At 41.4% G+C, this 22,095-nt stretch overlaps 6 protein-coding genes across 6 annotated transcripts; 4 read left to right on the top strand and 2 right to left on the bottom strand.

Annotated features, from left to right (window-relative positions):
* Positions 1–537: 537 nt before the first annotated feature.
* On the top strand, positions 538–1,873 carry LOC129588572 (ATP synthase-coupling factor 6, mitochondrial-like). Its single transcript, XM_055482869.1, has 3 exons — positions 538–848; positions 910–1,046; positions 1,621–1,873. The coding sequence occupies exons 1-3, from the start codon at positions 685–687 to the stop codon at positions 1,656–1,658; spliced, it is 339 nt and encodes a 112-aa protein (XP_055338844.1). The 5' UTR covers positions 538–684; the 3' UTR covers positions 1,659–1,873.
* A 788-nt stretch (positions 1,874–2,661) lies between these two features.
* Positions 2,662–4,283, top strand: LOC129588567 (uncharacterized). The gene has a single exon (XM_055482856.1). The coding sequence runs from the start codon at positions 2,866–2,868 to the stop codon at positions 4,111–4,113; it is 1,248 nt and encodes a 415-aa protein (XP_055338831.1). The 5' UTR covers positions 2,662–2,865; the 3' UTR covers positions 4,114–4,283.
* A 274-nt stretch (positions 4,284–4,557) lies between these two features.
* On the bottom strand, positions 4,558–13,202 carry LOC129588580 (protein spitz-like). Its single transcript, XM_055482882.1, has 6 exons — positions 12,756–13,202; positions 9,173–9,320; positions 6,060–6,291; positions 5,484–5,542; positions 5,318–5,426; positions 4,558–5,249 (listed from the first exon to the last, which is right to left on the bottom strand). The coding sequence occupies exons 2-6, from the start codon at positions 9,267–9,269 to the stop codon at positions 4,880–4,882; spliced, it is 867 nt and encodes a 288-aa protein (XP_055338857.1). The 5' UTR covers positions 9,270–9,320; positions 12,756–13,202; the 3' UTR covers positions 4,558–4,879.
* On the top strand, positions 12,918–15,492 carry LOC129588581 (uncharacterized). Its single transcript, XM_055482883.1, has 5 exons — positions 12,918–13,046; positions 13,266–13,999; positions 14,216–14,287; positions 14,391–14,492; positions 14,872–15,492. The coding sequence occupies exons 2-5, from the start codon at positions 13,751–13,753 to the stop codon at positions 15,127–15,129; spliced, it is 681 nt and encodes a 226-aa protein (XP_055338858.1). The 5' UTR covers positions 12,918–13,046; positions 13,266–13,750; the 3' UTR covers positions 15,130–15,492.
* On the bottom strand, positions 15,253–19,062 carry LOC129588579 (T-complex protein 1 subunit delta-like). The gene is made up of 12 exons (XM_055482881.1): positions 18,818–19,062; positions 18,617–18,762; positions 18,443–18,551; positions 18,232–18,374; positions 17,405–17,526; positions 17,150–17,288; positions 16,945–17,084; positions 16,765–16,861; positions 16,585–16,692; positions 16,385–16,515; positions 15,579–15,927; positions 15,253–15,524 (listed from the first exon to the last, which is right to left on the bottom strand). Exons 1-12 carry the CDS (start codon positions 18,930–18,932, stop codon positions 15,507–15,509), a joined length of 1,617 nt encoding a protein of 538 aa, XP_055338856.1. The 5' UTR covers positions 18,933–19,062; the 3' UTR covers positions 15,253–15,506.
* A 195-nt stretch (positions 19,063–19,257) lies between these two features.
* On the top strand, positions 19,258–22,068 carry LOC129588695 (titin-like). The gene is made up of 2 exons (XM_055483038.1): positions 19,258–19,564; positions 19,871–22,068. Exons 1-2 carry the CDS (start codon positions 19,360–19,362, stop codon positions 21,781–21,783), a joined length of 2,118 nt encoding a protein of 705 aa, XP_055339013.1. The 5' UTR covers positions 19,258–19,359; the 3' UTR covers positions 21,784–22,068.
* Positions 22,069–22,095: the final 27 nt, after the last annotated feature.

Raw genomic sequence — 22,095 nt, 5'->3', positions numbered from 1 at the left:
ATGAATTACTGGGAAATACTGAAAAACGAATTCATGAACCCGAAAAATGTCGCCGCATACAACAATTTTTATGCGGCGACATTTCTTAATGGCGAGAAACCTAACCAGTAAGCGGAAAATTTCTGTAGCATTTCATACTAAAAATTAAAAATAATTCATGTGCGTTGTACACTGTACAGCCTACTGGTATTGTACATCGTACAACTGTAGAAGTAACTTTAACCGTAAATACAAAATACTAATTACTATCAAACATGGGTCCGCATTAAAGTACAGTACATTTTGTGCATTTCAGAATACATAAGTATTCCACTCGTAAATAATTAAATTCTCAGAAAAGGTGCAGAGGTATGTACGTATGAAAAGTTTTAAGACTTTAAAACCAATAGATTAATAGAGCTGTAATATAGCCGCAAATATTATAGCCGCAAAATTACGGAGTGACGGGCCACTGACGGCACCGGTCGGGCGACAAACGTATTGGGTGGTTGCCTGGCTTTGAAACCTCCTCCCTGTTGTTCGCCTCGCTACTCTCAACTGCAAGGCAGCAAGGGTGTTCGTTACTTCTCGGTTTTAGAACAGAATTGATTTCACTTTTTTACTTGTTCATGTTGAATAATTATCCGAGTTTTGCATCCTGGCCGATTGAAATTTAACAATTGGATTCAAGTTATCACTTTCGCAATGATAACGGGGTACCTTTCGAAGCTGCTGCCACCAGCACGCGTGGTTTGTGGACAGATCCTTACCAGGAACCTGGCGGTTTCCTCCGTCGCCCTCCAGAAAGCCAGCGATCCCATACAGCAGTTATTCTTAGACAAAGCTCGGGAGTATAACCAGAAAAGCAAGTAAGTTAGCGTGGGTGTTATGCCAGATGGAACAGAATCCTTACGTGGGTGTGTTTCGAAGGGCTTCTGGGGGAAAGCTAGTCGACGCGGATGATAATTTACAGCGAGAATTAGACGAATCCTTGGCACGAACTCTTCGTCAGTTTGGAGGAAAAACACCAGAAGAGATGTCAAAGTTTCCTTCGTTCAATTTTAAAGGTGAGTGTCATACTTTGTACTGCATGCAGGAGGAAATGGATTTGATGATGCGTGTTGGCTGCGTTCGTCAGCATTAATTTTAGCGTTTTAAAGTTTAAAAGTATTTTTAGCGTTTCTCAGTTTCTGTTTTCAAGTTTTACGATACTTAGCGACGCGCTGCGAGCCTACCTACGAGCTACACTCGCTTTGAGCCTACACCTCGAAGGAAAATTTCTTAGTTTTCTGTTTTCGACGGAAATTACTTATTGCTAAGTTATTAGCATAACTTTTTAGGTTTCTTGGGTTGTACAAGTATGTTGCTTATTGTTTAAAATTTTTTTGTGTTGTTTTATTATCGCCATCCGCTCATCATATTTTAATGTGATTCTGTGCTTAAGTACGTGGGTTCGGATTTTAAGATTCATTCCGTATCTCTGGATATGTGTTTCATTGGCTACTGCAGTATGGAGGTTGTTCTTGTCGGAATTTTGTGCCTGGTGACAGTGTGTCAGATAGATATTGATATAAATTAAACCAAGCGCAGCCTAACCATTATGATCTGTGGTTGTCAACCAATGCTTTTTTCTCGTTGCAGATCCCGCACTGGATCCTATTAACCTGGAGCAAAAATAAGATAGCATCAGTCTGATGGGTGTCCATTCTGCGAAACACGTTAACCTGCATTTTAGATATACATAGGCGTTTTAACATATTTTAAGGATTTCCTTACAAAGCTGCATCGATTGATTTTACGACGCCGCGAACATGGAACACTTAGGCGTGACTGTTGTGTGACATCGCGAAAGAGTTCAATAAAGAATTTGAGTGGGTGAAGACTGATTCGTATTGCGAGTGTATGTAATCGCTTTGGCAAATTTCTAATTAATGGGTAAAATTGGCAAATCGTTTTGCAAGTAAATGCTAAAACTCCACCGGTCAGTGTCGCTCGTCTGAATCTTAATTTTTTATAATGCGAAGCAGCGAAGAAAAAGTTGTGTTGGTACTCTGTACTTGTGGGCCAGTTGTAGCAGAATTGAACTGCAGGGCCGTGGTATGTAAGTTGCATCGTTAATTGATTGTAAATTGTGGCGGTAACTTTTTCCAGAACGATCTTTGTTTCCAATTTTGAATATTTTAGTAAATCTGCTTTTGAACCGCAAGGAAAGTATCCCTGCCAACACTGACTTAACAGTGACCTCACTGACTTGTTCTAAAAAATGTTCATATCTGTACAAATGGCAAATTGTCTGTTCCCGTTGACCTCCAGCTTCTCATATTCAAGCCCCATGCAGCTCCCGGCGGCAGTGCAAGTTAGGCGCTTCTCCTTTCCGTGACGATATGATTTATTTCAATTTAGAGTATTACTCCCGATGAACGAAGAGTGCTCATAATTGTCCGTTAATTTGGAGATGCCGCATGGCGCCGCAAATGTGCAAATGGTATTATTGTTATTACAGTAAAATTTTTGCTACCTACAACTTCTGTTGTGGTAATTTTAATGATTGTAATTAATTTTACTTTGAAAAGATTTGCATTCCGTTATCTCAAGTTTCTTAAGCTTGTACAAATGAGCGTTACAAACGGTTGACAACTTAACATACTGTACGAATTAGAGTACAGAACAGAATACATTTTACTGTAATTATGAACTTGAAAAAATGAACAACAATAATGCCCAAGTAATAACATGTCGGTCATACACCTTATTTCAAAACCTTGCAGAGCGAGTATTATTACGCCGTTGGCCTTTCGGACGGAAGATATGATGCACACAAATCTTTCAAAATCGGACTAAACCATTAACTTACAGTCAAGAGTATTTGTCCAACTATTTATTACCATGACAAAATGTACAAAACGTAGATTTTTGCTTGTGATATTTTGTTTTCTCATTGATTGTGTTTCTTCGGGGTTTTGTAACCAAAACGATCCTGCAGACGCTCTGAACCAGGGTAGGAAATGGAATATCACCGTGTGCGCAATGTTGCGAAATGTCTTCGCCTACACATTAGAATGGATCGAATTTCACCGCATCCAGGGAGTCGACCACTTCGTCCTGTACGATGACGCCAGCGAGGATGATATTCACCTCCTCCCGCTGCTGTACGCATCCATCGGCCATCCAGATTTAGTTGAAATTCTGCCCGCGAATGCTTTACGAGAAAGCCGCTTATCGAATCACACATGGAAAGAGCACGATCACAATCAGCGGCAGATTCTCCAGCATTGCTTCGCTCGCTACCGGAATCACAGCGAATGGTTCCTCATTATTGACGCGGACGAGTTCATGTATTCGCCGCACTACGGGACCATCCAAAATTTTCTCAATGTTTACGACAATTACACCGCGGACGATGTTAACGAAGCGCATCTCGTATCGGAGTTTATGGCGCAGCCGGTCCGGTTCGGAACGGCCGGCTTAATCGATGACTTCCGGGTTCGTCTGCATGCTGAACCGGCGGTCGGGCTGCGTGTGCTGTATGAACCGCGGGATGTCAGCAGTGGACTGTATCCCGTCATTCTCGAAGCTAATCCCCGGCGGGCACCGCATCCACAATTAGACCAAAATTACCAGGAAATGTTTCACCAAATCTGCGATGGGACAGCGCACCCGGAACTCTGCCAGCACAACATCGGGAAGTCACTTTTCAAAGCCAATCGCTGCCGGAGTGTGTATATTCACTGGTGTCAGGATTTGATTGGTCACACCACCGAACCACCGCTGTCCGAGCTGAGACTGGACCACTTCCCCTGGAAATCAAAGGAAAATGTGCTGACTAAACTGACCAGTGACTGGCACCGGAAAAAGATTGAAGCGTACCGTCAACTGGACACGATATGGTTTTCGTTGATCGCAGATGGGAAAAATAAACGATATATTGATTCCATCCGCCAAAGGATTGCGGCTTTTAATTCTTCAGTTCTGGGAAAAAGACGCCATTTCGATGAGCGACCACATAAAACGTTAGCTAAACTCACAGCTAACCGGCCGTTGCACGCTCGACCGGGTTATGCAGATAAAGTGGATAAACCAAAGTTGGATAAATTATTTGATTTACTTAAAATGACATTAAAAGACGCACGATGACCCATACTTCGAAATCAATTGTAGTGTGATGTGCAGTTCATAATCAAGCTGACGCTATCCCCGGCCTTAATTCTCACGCGCTTAAGAAGAATTAACCGCGGCCCAGCTTCGTGAAAATCATTTTTTTATGCGGCACAGTGAGGCTCAAAACATAGCTAATCTGGCCAAAACTGCGGTAACAATAGAATGATTCTGTGTTATTTTATAAAGGATTTTCGAAAGGTTTGCTTTCAAACTAGAAATACCAAGAAATCCTTAGGTCCCAAACCGATGACCTTATAATCTTGCGCAAAATTATATGCAGAAGTGTCTGACGTTAAGTCAGTTTTTTTTCCAAATTGCGCTTGACTGCTCGTAAGTAGTCGGCTCTATATAATTCCACATTTTACTCTAGTTTTTTTTAAATTGCTATCGAGAATAGCACATCCAGTCTTCACTTGCGATTTATTTTGTTTAAAAGGATTCAGATGTTGTTCTATATCATCATATCAGGTGTTTAAGTACGTTTTTTACCTAGCTCGTAGTCATATGTCGACACCGAACTCGAAAAGAAGTCAGAAATGATCCAAACATCAATAAAATTATGCTAAAACCGTAAAAAGATAAAAGAAAACAATTAAAAATCTGTACAGCAGAAACAGGAAAACGCTGCAAATGCGAGGCACATTTCAAATATTCATAACAAAAAATCTATACAAATGCACTAAAAAACAGGATCACCAAATGCGCGGGGGCGGGGGGAATTTAAACCATCAGAAAAAAACACTCAACCAGCACTGAACTGGCTATTCGGCGCTCGAGCGGCGCCCTCCTGGGGCGGATGACCGACATCTACGGCCACCAGGACATCACCACCGGCGTCCTTGTCCATGCCGGACAACGACACATCCGACACGGACGCCTTGGGTGCGCGTCGTGGCGGTGCCGTGTTGAGTTTCTTCAGCAGGGTCTCCTGTTCACTGACCACACGGATGGACGGCAGAAATGCACCGGGTTGCGTTGGACTCCAAGTTGACCGTCCAATGGGGAAGGTTTTGTCTGTGCGGCTCAGCGCACGACCAAAGGGCGAGCGCAGCAGCTGCTCGGGACTGATCGACGGTGGATTGGTGGTCTCTTTTGTCCTGGCTTTGCGTCGACTGTAGGGCAGAAAGCACACGTCAAATAAACAACCGGAAATGTTATGCTCGACAAAGTCAGAACGTACCGGGCGTAATATGTCGCTGCCACAATGACCACGGCTAATATTATGACTCCTAATGTTACTCCACCGGCTACGCTGGCTGTTTTCACCACGTATCTATGCCTCACATATTCTGAAAAGGAGAAGCATAAGCACGGATTTTAAAAATGTGTCGTGGTATGTATATTACCGTAAGACTCGTCAGTATCCTTAAATTCACAGCGTTGTCCCATGTAGCCTACGAGACATCTGCAAAACAAACAGGATGCTAAAGAAAATATCAATATACAAATACTGCGAAAGAATGCTAGGATACAAACAAATGGACAAACGGTAATATCGTCTACTTGACATATTTTTATTTCGCTTATCGCATATACTGATTCACTGGCGTGGGAGTCGAATTTGGAATTCTTTCATAAACATAAAATTCGATTTTCTGCGAAGCGGTGCGTGATGGTCAAAGAAATCGCGCGTTTCAGTATTGTGTTTTCGCAAGGAAACACGTGTGATTCATTCTTCCGCTTGCGACTTTTTGAAGTCCTAAGCGGATGTTGGCTAGACGGAGCGTGTCACTGATTCGGAAAACTGAGTTTGTTAAGTAAACATGAATATGCCAGCAAAATCATAAAAATGCTATGATTTAATCAAACAGCCAATGGCTTGCAATTTTTCGGAACTATAGAAAAATTGAAAAATGCGAACCGAAAATGAAAGTGGAAACCGTTAATATTGCAGTCAAAAAAAGAAAAATGTGAACCCTTACCGACAGTTATATAATATGGTTTCCCCAATTTTCACAGTGAAGCAGGTAGCGCCATTGAGGCAGTACCATTTCTGGTACTTGTCTGGACAATCATAATGCGGAATGGTATAGTTTGCCGTCGTTGTCTGTAGTTGGTGATGAGCAGACGCCGATGCGGGAACGGACAGCGCGGGTGGCACAGCTAGCGCCGGTGGCGATCTTACTTTGGGAATTGATCTGCTACTGCAGGCATCTGCAACACAAAGCCATATCTACACATTTATGCATCCCACATTAACAATGCCCTTTAGTTAAATGCTCTATAAGTTCATTCTCCATCAAGAAAAACTTAATAATCCATCACCTTCTGTCTAGGCTAATTGTTTTCCGAGCACAAATCGTGAACAACAGTTTGTCACAGCAGGACGCCAGTAGTGCTAAACCGCTGCGCGCAACTCAACCTATACACTGTCTATTAATTGTTAGCATTAACTGACAAGGACAAATGGAGAGAGTAAGGTTAATCTTAAGGAAAACATGAGCCGCACGGGCTACTGTGTGGTGGCCTTAGGATACCGACAGCCAAAACGTTATGCAATCTGACATTGGGGGATATGAACAAAACAGCATAAGGGAGCAAAGATTTCCAGCTCATTTCATTACAAGTGCCGGCAACAAATCAATCAACACTTGGCCTGCTGTGACCATCTGTTGTCTTCGCCTGAATAGAGATGATACCGGCTACTTTTACATCTCTGACACACGTCTTCAAATAAATTGCTCCTTCCACACTTGTGGACCTCCTGGACTGTTTTGTCGGTTGTGTTATGGATTAAGATAATGGATGACCCGTTCATGTAATAGGACGTTAGTAAAAATTTATGAAGTCGGACACAGGTATGAACTGTTAAATAACTAGGTATTCCAAACACCGGGCAACAGCTGCCCAAATTACGAATTTAGGTAATCGGCTCGAAAGAACTGAGCGAAAAAACGTGCACCGATAAAACCAAATAATTGTAAGAAGATTTTCGGCTACGTCCTAACAATTATATTATTTGCTGTAAATTTGATGTACTAACACTGCAAACAATTTCAAAACAATACTAGGTGGTATTACTCGCAAATGCAAATCATTGTTATTGCCTCTTATTTTCCAAAATTTTAGTAACATAATAAGCGCGTCCTTCTTAGTTTTAATAATGCAGGTGTGGATCTACAGAGGTATTCGATTTTTATGCTTCAGTGTTTCTTTGGTTGAATAATTTCCATTCTCATGGTCAGTGACTATTTTTGAACAAATTTGCAATGTACTGTACGTGTGTACAATTAACGGGCACAATAATCGTAAATTTCGTCTATGCGACGGAGCAAAAACACGACAAACACATCGTACAGCAATACCGGTTAATAAGCTTCGTTAATGTTGTACTTAAAAAAATTCGAGGGTTTCTGCCTGCAGGCACTCGCATTTCCTGGTATTTTGGGCGAATTCCAAAAGCACCCGAATATGAGCGATCGGGGAATATCGTTTGGCCGGCAGCATCTGGCGGGAATTGTTGGCCTAATACGGCTGCTCTGCTGGGACCATAGCCAATGGGCATCGCACTCTGACGGGTTGTTTGTAAGCGTAAATACAGACGATGACTGACTGACCGGCAATATTTGCTTATCACTGGCAGTTGTAATTACGATGAAGCTGTTGAAATATTCATAACGAGCGATTATATCATTATCAGCATTGCCGGGATCGGGATATACACACATAAAGCGCATCAGATAGCCGTCAGGGCGAACGAGTGAGAAAATAGACAGCTAACTGCCACGAGTGGAACGACCCAGCGTGCTCGCACAGGAGATCGATAGTCACATATTCCATATCCAGTGGTCAATCGTCGGTGGTCAGGACAGTAATCGCAGGCACACGCTTATATACTGCACAGTGCACACAACAGCAGGGAAACAATCTAACAATAGTCTTATTATCTGTCAATCCAATTTCATATTATATTATACGCCTCGATTTTAGTACTGGTCACTGCAAAGTTTCATCTACCCGAAGCGATCGATTTGACACATTTTCTATTGATCTAAAACTTATTCTTAAATTAGTTTATCCGTGCCCATCAAAGTTCGAACGACCTTTAGGGAAAACTGGAGCAAAGTTAAGAAACCCAAGCAAAATTCATTTCTGCTGGAAGAGTTGATCATGAAGCAAAGCAAAGTTGAACACACAGTAGCTTTCCTGTTTACAGGCCAAACGTCAAATTAGCTACAAGGATAATTGCGCACGCTGTATGCTCAGACATAAAATTATATGTCTCCTACTTCTTCCATTGACGAGCACTTATAACCTACAATTCTATAAAAAGCTGGAGGTTGTGTGCGCAACGCTTCAGTTACATTTCGGGTGCTACAGATGCCGCACGTGCCCGTAATTATCAGTCTTTTGCCAGCTTACGGAGCTGGAGCTGACGATTACCATATTCATACATAATCACAATACCCTCCGTGCTTAACAAATAAAAGAATAAAAAATCATCCTTTAATACTGCGGAATTTTTTCCACCCAGTACCTACACCATGATCATCCATTACTCACTAGTAAATGGTTATAGAATTATACATATAGATATGTCTTATGATTTACTTATGCAAACAATTCTAATGAAGGGGATCGTGCTAACCAATCAGTAAAACGAATAAACTGAACTTTCACAGAAGAGCTATTTCACTATTTCCAGGATTGCGTAAATATATAGTGCATAGTATTGTATTTGTGTGTGTAAACAGTCAGTTCAAAACAGATAATTACCAAAAAATCTGCACGTCATAATATCTATACAAGAACGTAGAATACTCAGCATATATTTGGCGTACATCTTTTAAAGAATGAAGCAGAGAAACCTTTAAGTGTCGTTGAGTTGCACTTAACGCTTCTTCATCACACTCACCCCACTGCATAAAATTTAAAACAGCATATTTTAATGAGCCGCTTGTATCCTTATAGTAACAACATCTTGAAAATGAAACTACAACTGCTGTTTGTAACGGAGTCAAAGAGACACTTGAGAATGCCATGTGTCCAATTTAACACAGACCGGTGAAAACAGATAATTTGACATTGTTCTTACCTGAGATTCTTATAAATGCTGCGATCCCTAATATCAACACCGAGTGAAATATATATGGCCGTCGCCGCCAAAGGAAATCCATTAGTTCCAATTCCATACTAGGCTACGGAAGAACATCTGTCCGGTTCATCGGATATCACCAGAGAATCTACAAGCACAGAAATAAAACAGCTCTTATTAGAAACTCCACTGAAACAGAAGACAAGAACATGTACCGTTTTCCAGATATGTATTTATTTTAATCAGCATTTTTATTTACTGTTTCATAAAACATCACCCAGGCTCCCAGCGTACCACATAAAATTTATGCAGCAGTCAAGCTTTGTAAAAAAGTTTTTACAGTTTTTTAAATGTCCTATTCTTTCTATCAGTTCAATTTCAAATGCATTCAATTATTCACCTGAAATCGTAAATGCAAATGTCATATTTCCATACAGTACATCAGTGAACTAACTATTAGTAATTATTTACTTAGGCGACCGCACCATCATGGAAACTGTTTTGAACAATGATACTGCGGTAAATTCTTCGACTTACTCACTGAACTAACACTACGACCTATTATTCGAACAATAACGTATTATCATTTACACTGAAAGTTTTGCTTCGTTGCTATTTCTCTAAACACACCACGCTCAAACGTTTATTAATGCTAAACGCCTAAACCTTTGTAGCTAACAATTGTAAATGACGACGCAATATTGATTCTAAAAGGCGCAGTATTATGCACATGTCTGGTTGTGGTGAAAAAACCTTCGTTAGTGCGCCGAATATAGCATATACTGATGGTCTCCGAGCACAACGCATAAATTCCCAACGTTATTTTATGAAATTTAACAGAACCCTGGGATGAGGACGGGATGGAAGTGCTATGTGCAAAAGCAAAACAAGAAACTGTCAGAACTTTAACGTGCAGTGCCGGTGGATTACGTTACAGTTGAAAGCGTTTGCCAGGTGAAAGTCTACTGACCGTATGCTGTTAAACCTACGCATGCATAACGTTACGAGACGACAATAACACCTGTTCCAAACTCGTTGTTTTCGAGCGAAATTCATAAACTAGGGCAGTTTAAAAGTTTACTACTTATATAGTTTATTTTCAGTTACAGTCTATGTTTTTCAGAAAATCGCGCGAAAGAATACGACGACTCCGCAGTGTGGTACGAGATGTTAACCTTCAGGAATAGTTAGGCAAAAAGCTGCATGTGCAATTATATAATATTATAGTTTTAAAACAGATTTTGGAGTACTTACACATGAAATATTTCACGACCACATTAAACTGTGAATAAATTTCGTTGTACCTATGAAAAACGCTAGAACTACCTTTATTCCTGTGCATTTAAAGCGAAAAACGTGGTGATATGCGCTCATATCTGTGGCATGCGCCATGCACATTAAGAAGCCGGCTTAACAGCGTACCGTGATATCGGGATTTGGAAGCCAAATTTCGATTACAATAATCTAGCATACGAGTACGAGCAGTGCACATATCTATATTATATGCACATATCTATAATATAGAGTCACTCTCACCATTAAATCGCACTGATTCAATCTTCCTCACCTTGACCCATTTTTAAATTGATCGATACATGACGGTTTTAAATGGAAGCGCAAACATTTATTGAACATCCAAAAAAAAAACTGACACAATGATAAGCAGTTTATGTTGCAACAACATTCCGGTCTACAGTAGTTCTACTGAACTGATGTGAAAAAACAATCGCAAATGCTAAAAACTAACGTGTACCGTAACGACGTCGAGATACAATTTTAATTACAAATGGTAGCTTTCAGCCTTTCAATCAACTTAATCATTTCAACAAAGTCGCACACTTTCTTAGACATAAGCATTTTCTACCTGAAAAATTTATTTTAGAAATACCGCTTAGAGCGCAAGGAGCATATTTATTTTAATTGACTGGTCAAAGCGCAATGTAAATTGCTAGCGACAGAAATTCATTGGAGCTGAAGCAATCCGCCAGCCGGGGCTCGCGAATTGTTATTCTAAACAAGCAATAAAATGGTCATCCAGTGTATTGGTTTAATCAGGCATTTTCAAAACTAGAATAGCCAGCAGTTCATAGACGACGTCTGTAAATGAAAACTGGACCAGCATCATTTACAGCATTCCGTTTACTATGTACACAATCCACACATCAATTCCACCTTTTCTCTTCATTGTAAATCCTTCAGAATTTATATTCATATGGATAGGGTAATATGATTCTAGTGAACTACATGCCACTTTGCCACCTCTCACATGTACGGCTGTCTCGGCAAATTGTATTGTGTTTTTGGTCTGGCCGGTTCGGCACTTCACAGCATTAAAATTAGCATGGGCCGTATCACCGGTTTAAAGTCAACCAACAAGCGAACTTTGGAATGCACTGATTTCATTTCCGAATCATATATTCATGAATTAACGATTAAGGTAAATAAAACCTTTACGATATTATTTCGTTAATAAAACGATAATAAATCCTAATGGTAGTGCACCCAACGCCAGCGGTGCAACCAGAATTAATCGATACGGATTTCAGCAGCACCGTGCAAAACGGCTACCGCATGGCATTTTAATTAATCTTTACAGCCAACGATAAGCGATTCTGCTACATTGGAATAAAGCCATCGTAAGCTTAAACTAAAAGACATTCTCCCCAGCAATTAAGTTTTATTCTAATTTTCCGGCTGTTACCATGGACGGGCCTGTAATGGCGCGGGTGGAATAAGGATATTAACTGGCCGCTGCCCGAACAGTCGGCCTAAATTATCACGCAAATAAGCCATCAAATCGCCATCCAAGCCGAACCACTTCTCAGTCAAAACTGAAAAGCGCACATAAGTGCCGGCGAAAATATTGCACCCCTTAACTGCAGGCAGCTTCTCGATTACGTTCGTATTTTTAAATGCAAAGGATCACACACATTATTGACAATATAGTAAATGCCGCTTGCAAAAAATCAACATTCAAGAACCGGTAACTCGATTCGCACTGTTTGCTATCGCTACTCTGGTCGTCTCACAATTTACCATTTAACATCCTGCTTATTTTCCTTGCGCCGGGTGTCGCATACGCAGTGAACTTTCCAAAACATGGGAGCATTTATTCCTCGACTGCCTGTGCTCACACGTGTAAATTTAAATAAATGAATGTCAAAAGCCACTACTATAGTACGTAGTAGCTGCGCCAACCGTCCTGTCCCGTATTATTCAAAACTGGAAAACTTATTCAAAACTGGAAAATACTTATATATATAAGGGACACTGGTACGGACATTGGGATGTAAACTGCCATCTATAAATACAGCGTCATGATGCACTCATTGCACATCAGCTTTGCATATTACATATGTGTATTCAAAAAATCAAGCAAGTGTAAAATCTCAATAACTGTCGGACTTGTGAATACAATTCGTTATGATGCGCTCGGATCAATCGAAATCCGCATACTCGCGCTATGTGAGTCACGGAACAAACTCATTGATCTTGTTCTTTCCCGGTGTTGCCCAAAAAGCTACCGCGAACGCGATGGTAGACCTGTACTGTACATAAAACGCACATCCGTTCCAAAGCTTACCTGCTATGCAAACATCATGTTTGGCCGCTCGACACAGACTTTACTCATCCAGATATGATTGTGTAACACACACGCACAAAAATGGACTGAAAATAGGTTCCAGGATGATAACGCTCGAAAATTAATAAGCCGGATTAGAATTTCTCAGATAAGCATAATGCTGTTCGCCCGAAGAAGCTAACATTCCAAATCTCTACTGCTGCAAGAGTGGTCAGCGGACACGAATGGGCAAGGTTTAACGTACCCGCTGTTGACCATTAACGTAACCAAGTCCTCATTCCGTCGCTTAAGGTTACTATATTGTACTCGTACAGCCAACAATGTCTGTATTAATTTTCAGAAATAACAAAGTTGTAATTCCATTGTAACGGTTGGGAATAATAATTTCCCTGAACGCCGACTGCACTCTCGTCTGGACACGATCACGAATGAATTGAGACGTTTTCATTTGACTCATTCCTTTTTGAATGAATTGCAGGGCGCCAGAATAAGGTTGTGATTTGTTTGTAGTCAGTGACGTCACGATACCGCCTACCTGACGATAACTGGCCAGTAGCAATCCTTGGCTGGATGATTCATCACATTTATTCTGCACGAATGGACGTTTAACCACCCTGTGCGTTCGCCCTGTAGTCTGGACGAACGCTGCAAACTTGATTTATTATTCTATCGATTGTTATTGATTATCCAGTTTTATGAAACCGATAAGAGCCTAACAAAATATGACAATAATAATATTAATTGTTCATGTCTCACAATCAACAAGCCTTACGTAATGTGTTAAAAATATTCATTCACGTTGCTGCTTATCCGAAGCCAGAAAGTGTGCTAGTCAGAAAATAGAATTTTCTTTCTATAGACGTACGTACGACGGTGGCATAACTTGTATTGCTGTTGTAAGTGTTGTTTTGGAAATTTTTGAACGTCGTTTTTGCTGGAAGCTGTGGCAGCAGACGACTTTAACCGTTTTGATATTGTTTTGCCGTCGTGGCAAAATGGACGCCTTGGAAATGACTTCTACAGAACTCGATGGATCCTCTCCGAAGACGCCAAATGCGGATGAATTTTCAGCAGCGAAGAAATCTGAAGTGACTCACGACATCCATCAAGCCAGACCTGATGTCCATCGAGGATTTTTTGACAAGTTGACAAAAGATGTGGCCGATATCTATAATGACTTGATTGGTTCTACGCCGCTTCTCAGGACCACAACGGAGCGAGCCGACGCCAGCTTGACTCAACAGGTTGGTAAACAAGCGCACTGAACGCCAACACCACAGTCAAAACAAACAGCGTGGATGGTGCATGAGGAGGACGCCCCGGTTTGTTTGAAGTTTCAAATCAGTGTTAGGCAATTCCGTTTGTTTTGTACTGCTTTGACTCAGCCATGTGATTGCCGTTCACTAGTTTTTCATTATATTAAATATTTACTTTTTTATCAAAATATTTGTTTTTAACAGTTACAAGAGATGGAGCGGACCACCGAAGACATGCTGGAAAAAATTGTGCATTATTGTGAAATTATCGATAAGGTAAGGTAATTGAAAATTGAATTGATTAAGATACCTGTTCATAATGCAATTCCATTATGTTTTTAAAAACATAAGTTAAGTACTCAGCAAATTTCTGAATCAGATTCGCTCCGACACCTCGGAAACGCTGAATCTGAATCTTCCTCGTTGTTATGAGATCGTCAAGGATCTGGAAGTAATGTATGGAAGGATTGATAAGCTTGAGGTATGTGAATTTTTTCAAGCATAAATTTTGTTCGGAAGCAGCCATCGAAATAAGAAAATATTCAGGAATAGCATTTTATTCGTATTCGGAAACTTTTAACATTTAAAAAACAGTTATAATTTCTCTTCGGTTAAAAACAGTGGTGAATGCTGCAGCGATTGTTCGTAATCTTGTTGAAGTATTATAAAAGATTAATAAATTACAAAAAAAATTCGCAAAATATAGTATTTTTATTCTTTCTGTTGATTTAAATTTTAATTAATATTTATCATGGTTGCGAATAATCGATGGGGTTTTAGATTTTGATTTTCCATGATTCGTTAGCGTATGCAGATGATGGTGCAAAATATGGACTGGTGGTGTTATTCAACTTTTTTAGCACATGCTCTCAACCGCGCGCACATGCACCACGGCAATGGAGGATACCGTAGTTCGAGCGGAAGAGGAATTGATGCCAACGACATCGCAGTCAATAAAATCGTTTTTACGTGACATTTCGCCCTTTGTTTTGCCAAAGGAAGACGTTTCCAAGTGGACATTTTGTCATTATGCCGAGCCGCCATTGTACATGACGAAAATACCCTCGCCTATTGATTCGGAAGATAAAGTTCAAGAAAGTGAAGTTTACGGACTGTGAAATCCGGAGGGTCCGTCAGACTAACGAGTTCCTATTTCTGTCGCTTTGTGATTTGGGAATACATCCCTTGATTTGCTGTTGTTCCTAGTTCTGTGCACAATTTGATGACTGATTGGGGTGATGTTTGCCATTTTCATTGATTTATTATGGCGTTAAACCGCCGCAGAGCACACTGTTAATCGAAAATCTGCTTGTTTAGCACTGTAGCTACTGACAGTGAGATTAGAAGGCTGTCAATTACGGTACAAACGTTTCCGCATTCGTAGACGTTACAACAAAATCTAAAAGGAACGTAGAGGCAACATTAACAAAGTCAAACACTAGAGAGATAAATGTAAAAAACCGTTCCAAATTCCCGGCAGACTCGTATCGTTTTTTTATCCTCGCCCGTTCACCTGCAATAAATCAATTTGGAATTTTTTCAAGCAAGAAAAGCAATGTTCACTTACAATATCATCAATTTTTAGAATGCTGCGAACGGTTTCCGAGGCAAGCTGCACACAGCTGGTGCTGACCAGAAGAGGCTGCACGACATTCTCCTCGTAAATATTAGAAACGACGCCTTTCTTCACGTTGATGCCAGCTTGTTGATCCCCACTGGCATGGCGATTGCGCAGTTCAGTTACGGTTTCAATGGGATTCAAACCGGCATTTTCGGCCAACGTAGAAGGGATCACTTCCAGAGCCTCACCAAACGCCCGGACGCATAGTGCCTGAGCGCCAACCAGTGTACGCGAATAGTCCGCTAACTTCAGAGATAATTCGATTTCCGGCGCTCCACCACCAACAATGAGATGCCTATCAAGTAAACATGCCATGAACAATTGTGAGAAAGAAGAAAATATCAGATGTCGGAAGTCAGACCGCACTAAGCACTTTTTAAGATCAATCGCTAATATTGTTATCCGTCGAGCAGATTACTCCATGTCAGAGGCTTCATGCCAAATTTCTTATTACCAAAATTCATAGAGACGAGCAAAGAAATTCCAAAAATAACTATTCCATTTTGGCAGAATGTCAGCCACGTTATTTAACAATAATAATAAAGCGAACTCACTTATTTAAAAATATTAATAAACGATAATACGTGGTTCTGGTAAATAAATAGTTCAACGTAAGGAATAGTCGCAGTACAATCTAAGCAAAAGGCAAACAAAATATTCTTTATTAAAAGGGCCACGACCACGAATCCCGTTATCAGCGGACAATTAAGACATCCCAGCTTTCAGGGGATTGTTCCAGCTAACAGGCTTACCGATCTCGAACCAAGCAACGAATGACACACAGGGCATCGTGGAGAGATCGTTCGGCCTCTTCCAACACCAGCTTATTCGATCCTTTAACAAGAACCGAAACCGTTCGTCCTCGCTTTTGGATACCAGATATCTAGAAATGTACATTCACGGTCATTTAGGAATATGGAACAAGTGAGAGATAATAAAGGCTGCAATTTACCTTGATAAGCTTAGAAGTGCCGGATTCAATTTGTTCAACCAGATCAGCGGATGCCAAGTGCTCCGGTAAAAAGTGGTCCAGACTAGCGATTGGTCGTAATCCTAGCGTCTATTACCACAATAAATCAGCGTTAATTTTCTAAAATTTAAAAATAAATTAATCGAAAGCTGTCTGTCGCACCTTGGAAATAAACTCGATGTCTTCGCGCTCAATATCTTTCACAACCATGATTTTCATTTTAGCCAAATAGTGGAGTGCCATATCGCTGATAGCGTCACTGAAAATAAGCGCAAAACTCATGTAACTAGAAAATATTTTTAGGTTAAACTGACAACATACTGCATGACAAGTCGGACTTACCGCAGAATGCTCTTCTGTATGAGTAAAACATTACAGTTGGCTTTCTTTATTTGCTTGACGATGTTCAAGAGATAAGCGCGTTCTTCCCTCAGTATGCGATCCATCTGTGTGTAATCCGATACTATCACTTGGTTTTCCATCTGAAAATAAAGGATTGGAAAAATCACGTAATTCAGTCACGATCAAGGCGAATCCGTTTTCTCACGTCTGTTTTCGGCGGCGACAAACAAAACTGGATCAAGCCAATTTTTGCTTTCTCAATCTTTTTAGGAGCGTCCGGTGGACCTTGAGTTTTCTGGGTCAGAATGAAACCGTCGACAAGTTCACTTTCGTCCACTGTCGCCCTGCACAACGAGAGGCATAAGGGATAATAAATTTCAAACCAACTCAGCGCCGATATTAAACTTTACTTTCCTGGATCCGTAGTAATAATGGTAACGCGACAAAGTTCACAACTCACCCCAAGGTTTGGACAATTCTAATATCTTTCAGATCAACCATCGTTGGCTGAGCGGGATCAACGATCTTCAGGACCGCATCGACGGCAATGGGAGCCAGGGTGTCGGAAAACTGTGACACCACCTAGAAAGTATAGAAATAAAAAAAAGTATAGGAATAAGAAGATGAATCCAGTGAGGTTCACGTACGTTTGTTGTAAAGTACTGTATTATACTTCAAAAGTCAAAATAATTTGTTCTTAATCACATGAAATACAGGTTTCGAAAACAAATTCCGCACAACAACAAGTCTAACCTTAAAAACATGAAACACAAGATCAGTGAAAGCCTAAAAGTCGTTACTCGTATCCCGACATATGTACTTCTATACGACAAAGAAGACAATGCACCATATAATTCCGCCATGCTCATAACTAATGGAAATTCGAAGAAACGTTGAAAAACAAACAACCATTCTACATGGAGATTTAACAACTCTGCATTCTTATTGTGTAAGTTGTAACGATCAGTACTAAGTAGTAATTAGTAGTTACCGTAGTCGCGGCTCAAGTTGAGCCATTCTATTACAATAATAAATCTATTTTTTCTTATCAGCCATGAATTATTGTTTTTTTATAAAATTTTTCTCTAGCATCGACTCATGAAACGAAACTGACAACCTAAAGCTGTGAATTCAGAACACTGTCGGAAGCTATCGTAATCAATATCCAAATAATCACTACTATGTGTTAAAGTGATAGAGGTGTACGAGATCTTTTGCTTAACCTGCTGTTCGCAGAGTAAACCCAATAAATCGCACCAATAACCACTCGTTGGTGATGGAACTTACTTTAGAATTCAGGGATGTTCTGGCGATTTTAATCAACGATTCGCGGTCCTTCAAATCCACTGGCAGTGCCATATTCTTCAAGATGTTGACGCTAATATCAGCAGCATGCTGGAAAGCCTCCGAAATGACCATGGGGTGAAGGCCTAATCAACCAACAGAACTGTATTTCCTACGGTACGCCTTCAGTCTCACTGGACAAAATAAAAATTACCTTTCTCCAACAACTTTGCCGCAGCTTCCAGAAATGCGCCAGCCACAACTACGACGGATGTTGTTCCGTCTCCCGCTTCCACGTCCTGAGCTTGAGAAAGCTCTACCAACTGGAGCAGATACCTTACATTTAACTGAAGGTTTTAAAACATACATGTCAAATCACAAGCATTACCATTAAGGCAGCAGGGTGGAGAACCTTCATCTGTTTGAGAATGGTTGCTCCGTCGTTTGTAATAGTCACTTCGCCTTTACTGCCCGACTGGATCATCTTGTCCATCCCACGCGGACCCAGGCTAGTTCGAATCGCATCAGAGACACCTAACCAGGATCTTTGGTGATACGTATTCAAAAAATCAAGGAAAAGGATTCTCACTTTTCGCCGCTTGAATGTTGCTCATGCGGATGTCGGTGGGTTTCTGCCGGTCCTTGTAAGCTCGCTTTCCTCCCGCAGCAGCGGGAACTGTTTTCATAGTAGCAGCAGAGGCCATGACGAAATGATTGTCTTAATGAACAACAAAAGAACTTCAATAGCGCAAGCTTAAATATTTGGTAGGCACAGAAGTAATCTGAAAACCAAGTTACTAATTTTAATAACTTGTTTTAAAATGGAAATTGTAAAATCACTGATTCATTGCTTCGCAAGAGAGGATAGTGCCAGCTTGCCATGGGGGTTGCCTTGCGACACCGCCGTCATGCTGTGCGCTATGACAAATAAAGCCACTTTGTTGGCGGTACCGTTGAAGACCTAACGGCAGGAGCTTATGACGGCAGACGGCTTGTGACTTGTCTGTTTTTTTTCGATTTATCCTTAATTTTCAATTTTTAAGTACTTACTTTCTCTGTTTTCCTCCATGTTGTGATTTCGCCGTTGACGTCTTGATTGATTGATTTATTTTATCGGTCCATAGCGTCACGATGAACGAAGAAGATCTGTACTCCATACTTCATGCAGAGGAGATTGAGAATTCCACTCCGACGAAGGCGACCATTCGGAATTGGTACCTTGATATGACCGCATCTGACAAGCTTCCTCGTATTCACGGAGTGAATTCGGAAACTGGGGAGTTTATTACGACTGGCCGCTTGAAGAAAAGACTGACAAAGCTACTAATAATGACTTGTGAGTGGTTGAGCTGGATTCTTTTCGGAATATCTAGAGCTAAATACATTTGCGAAGAGTCGCCGAAGACCTAAAAATATTGCCATACAATTCAAATTGATACAAATGTGTAAACTGTGATGCCTAAAGTCTAAACTCTGACGACAGCAAAGTTTTTCACTGGTTTCATTTCTGTAATGCTGCTGACTATTTTGTATGTTCTCTAATATTTATGTTTGCATACATAACGACCAGACTTGTGAGTGTCTCAAGGATTTGTCTGCTTTGTGATAACCAAAACCATACGATTTCGTGTTTCTTGCACAGATGGTGGCACGTGCTACAAACTGATGGATCCGTGTGATACGACGCGAATGGCAGCCGAGGAGTGGTCTCCGGCTTTCATCAAGCTTTTTAGCGTTGGCTTCCCCCCGGACTGGCGTACCTTTGTGGAAGATGAAACGGTGCGAGTCAGAGTGCGACGGGAGGGTTTTGGGACAAAATTGCCAACCCCAGACCGAACAGCTGTTGTTAAAAGATCAGTGCGTCCAAAAAAGAGTATTGCTAAGAGTCCACCAGCGCCAAGAAAGACAGCCAATGTTGTGGAAGAAACGGTGCGAGACCAAGTGCGACGGGAAGGTGCTGAGAAAAATTCATCAATCCCAGACAAAAAGGCTGTTGTTAAAAGATCACTGCGTCCCAAAAAGAGTATTGCCAAAAGTCCACCAGAGACAGCGAATATTGAGGAAGAAACGGTGCGAGGCAAAGTGCGACGGGAAGGTGCTGAGAAGAAGTCTTCAGGCCCCGACAAAAAGGCTGTTAAAAGATCTGTGCGTCCAAAAAAAAGTATTGCTAACAGTCCACCAAAGCCAAGAAACACAGCCAGTATTGTGGAAGAAACGGTGCGAGTTGAAGTGCGGCCGGAAGGGGATGAGAAAAAATCACCAATTCCAGAGATGAATGCTGTCGTTAAAAGATCACTGCGTCAAAAAAAGAGTATTGCTAGCAGTCCACAAGAGCCAAGCAAGACCGCCAATATTGTGGAAGAAACGGCTCGAGTTGAAGTGCGAGGGGAACGTGTTGAGAAGAAATCATCAGGCTCAAAGATTAAAGCTGTTGTTAGAAGATCGCTGCGTCCAAAAAAGAGTATTGCTAACGGTCCACCAGAGTCAGTAAACACAGCCGATACGATTCCACCGCCAGCCGAGAAGCGTGAAACGAGAAGTATGAAACCCTCGGTTGAGAAAGTTGTTTCTGGAAAATCAGTGGAGACGGAAAAGAGTATCGTTAACCCTCCACCGGAGCCAAAAAAGCCCGTAACCACACCAGCGAAGAAGCGCGCAGTGAAACGCTCGGTTAAAAGCGCTGCTGTCAGAAAATCGGTGCAGCCACTCCAAGGTGTTGGGAAAAAATCGGTAAGCCAAAAGAAGAAAGTTGCTGCTAAAAGATCGTTGCAGCCAGTCAAAGGTGTTGGGAAAAAGTCAGCAACTCCGAAGAAAAAAGTTGCGGCTAAACGGTCGGTGCAGCCAAAGAAGAGTATTGTTAGCAGTCCACCAGAGCCAACTACAGTTGTCCCACTGGTAAAGGAGCGCGCAGCGAAACGCACGGTTAAAAAAGTTACTGCTGGAAAACCAGTTCAGCCCAACCAAGGTGTTGGGAAACAATCAGTAAGCCCAAAGACGAAAGTTGTTGCTAAAAAGTCACTGCTGCCAAAAAAGAGTATTGTTAACAGTCCACTGGAGCCAAGAAAGACAGTTATCCCACCGGCCCAGAAGCGCGCTGCGAAACGCACGGTTAAATGGTACCAAAACGCCGTGGAGCAGGTTGTGCGTGTACCTTCCGCGAGAAAAATGGCTGCATCCGTGTTATTCTCCCCTGGGGATGGGCACACGGATTTGCCGACGCCACACTGGGCAGACGCTAGCATGGATGACGACTTCACTCCCGTGACGTTCACTGATTCCACCCGGACCTTCAGAATGTCGGCCGGACCGAAATCAGCGTTGAAGTCGGGTAAGAAGCAGTATATACCGTCCAACGCCGCGCAGGCAGCAGATCGACTGCATTTACGCAGCATTTTGGACCAAGAAAAAGAGTTGACGAAGAAGCGTAAGAAAACGGTGGCTGCAGACGGAAACAGTTTACAGGCAGGCAGTTCAGTTTGGGGTCGAGAAAGGGGCAAACGTTTGAGCCGTGGTGCTTTAAATCTTCCCGCCTTACCTTCGGATGACAGTGATTAAGCTTGCACGTACTAACGTAAGTACAGTAATATTGTGGACAGTAAACACTTTTGTTAGACGTGTGTATTATGATCTTGATCTTCTGTAGGAGTACCTGTACGACTTAGCTTCATGTATCTGGTGCTAAGTACAGGAAAAATATCGCTCTTGATTATGCCTGTCGTTTGTTAGCGGTCTTTATTTCATTGCTGTAGTTTGGTCAGCGGTTAGTTGGTCTTTGTTCTTTTCGTTCAATTTTGAATCAGTTAGCGTGCTCTACTATGAATATAGATATAAAATACGAGTACAGAATTATTGTGTTTACGTAAAGGT

This window comes from Paramacrobiotus metropolitanus, unplaced genomic scaffold, assembly GCF_019649055.1.
Source record: "Paramacrobiotus metropolitanus isolate TYO unplaced genomic scaffold, Prichtersi_v1.0 Parri_scaffold0000030, whole genome shotgun sequence".
NCBI classification, from domain to species: Eukaryota; Metazoa; Tardigrada; class Eutardigrada; order Parachela; family Macrobiotidae; genus Paramacrobiotus; species Paramacrobiotus metropolitanus.
This window is presented reverse-complemented; position numbering and strand designations above follow the sequence as displayed.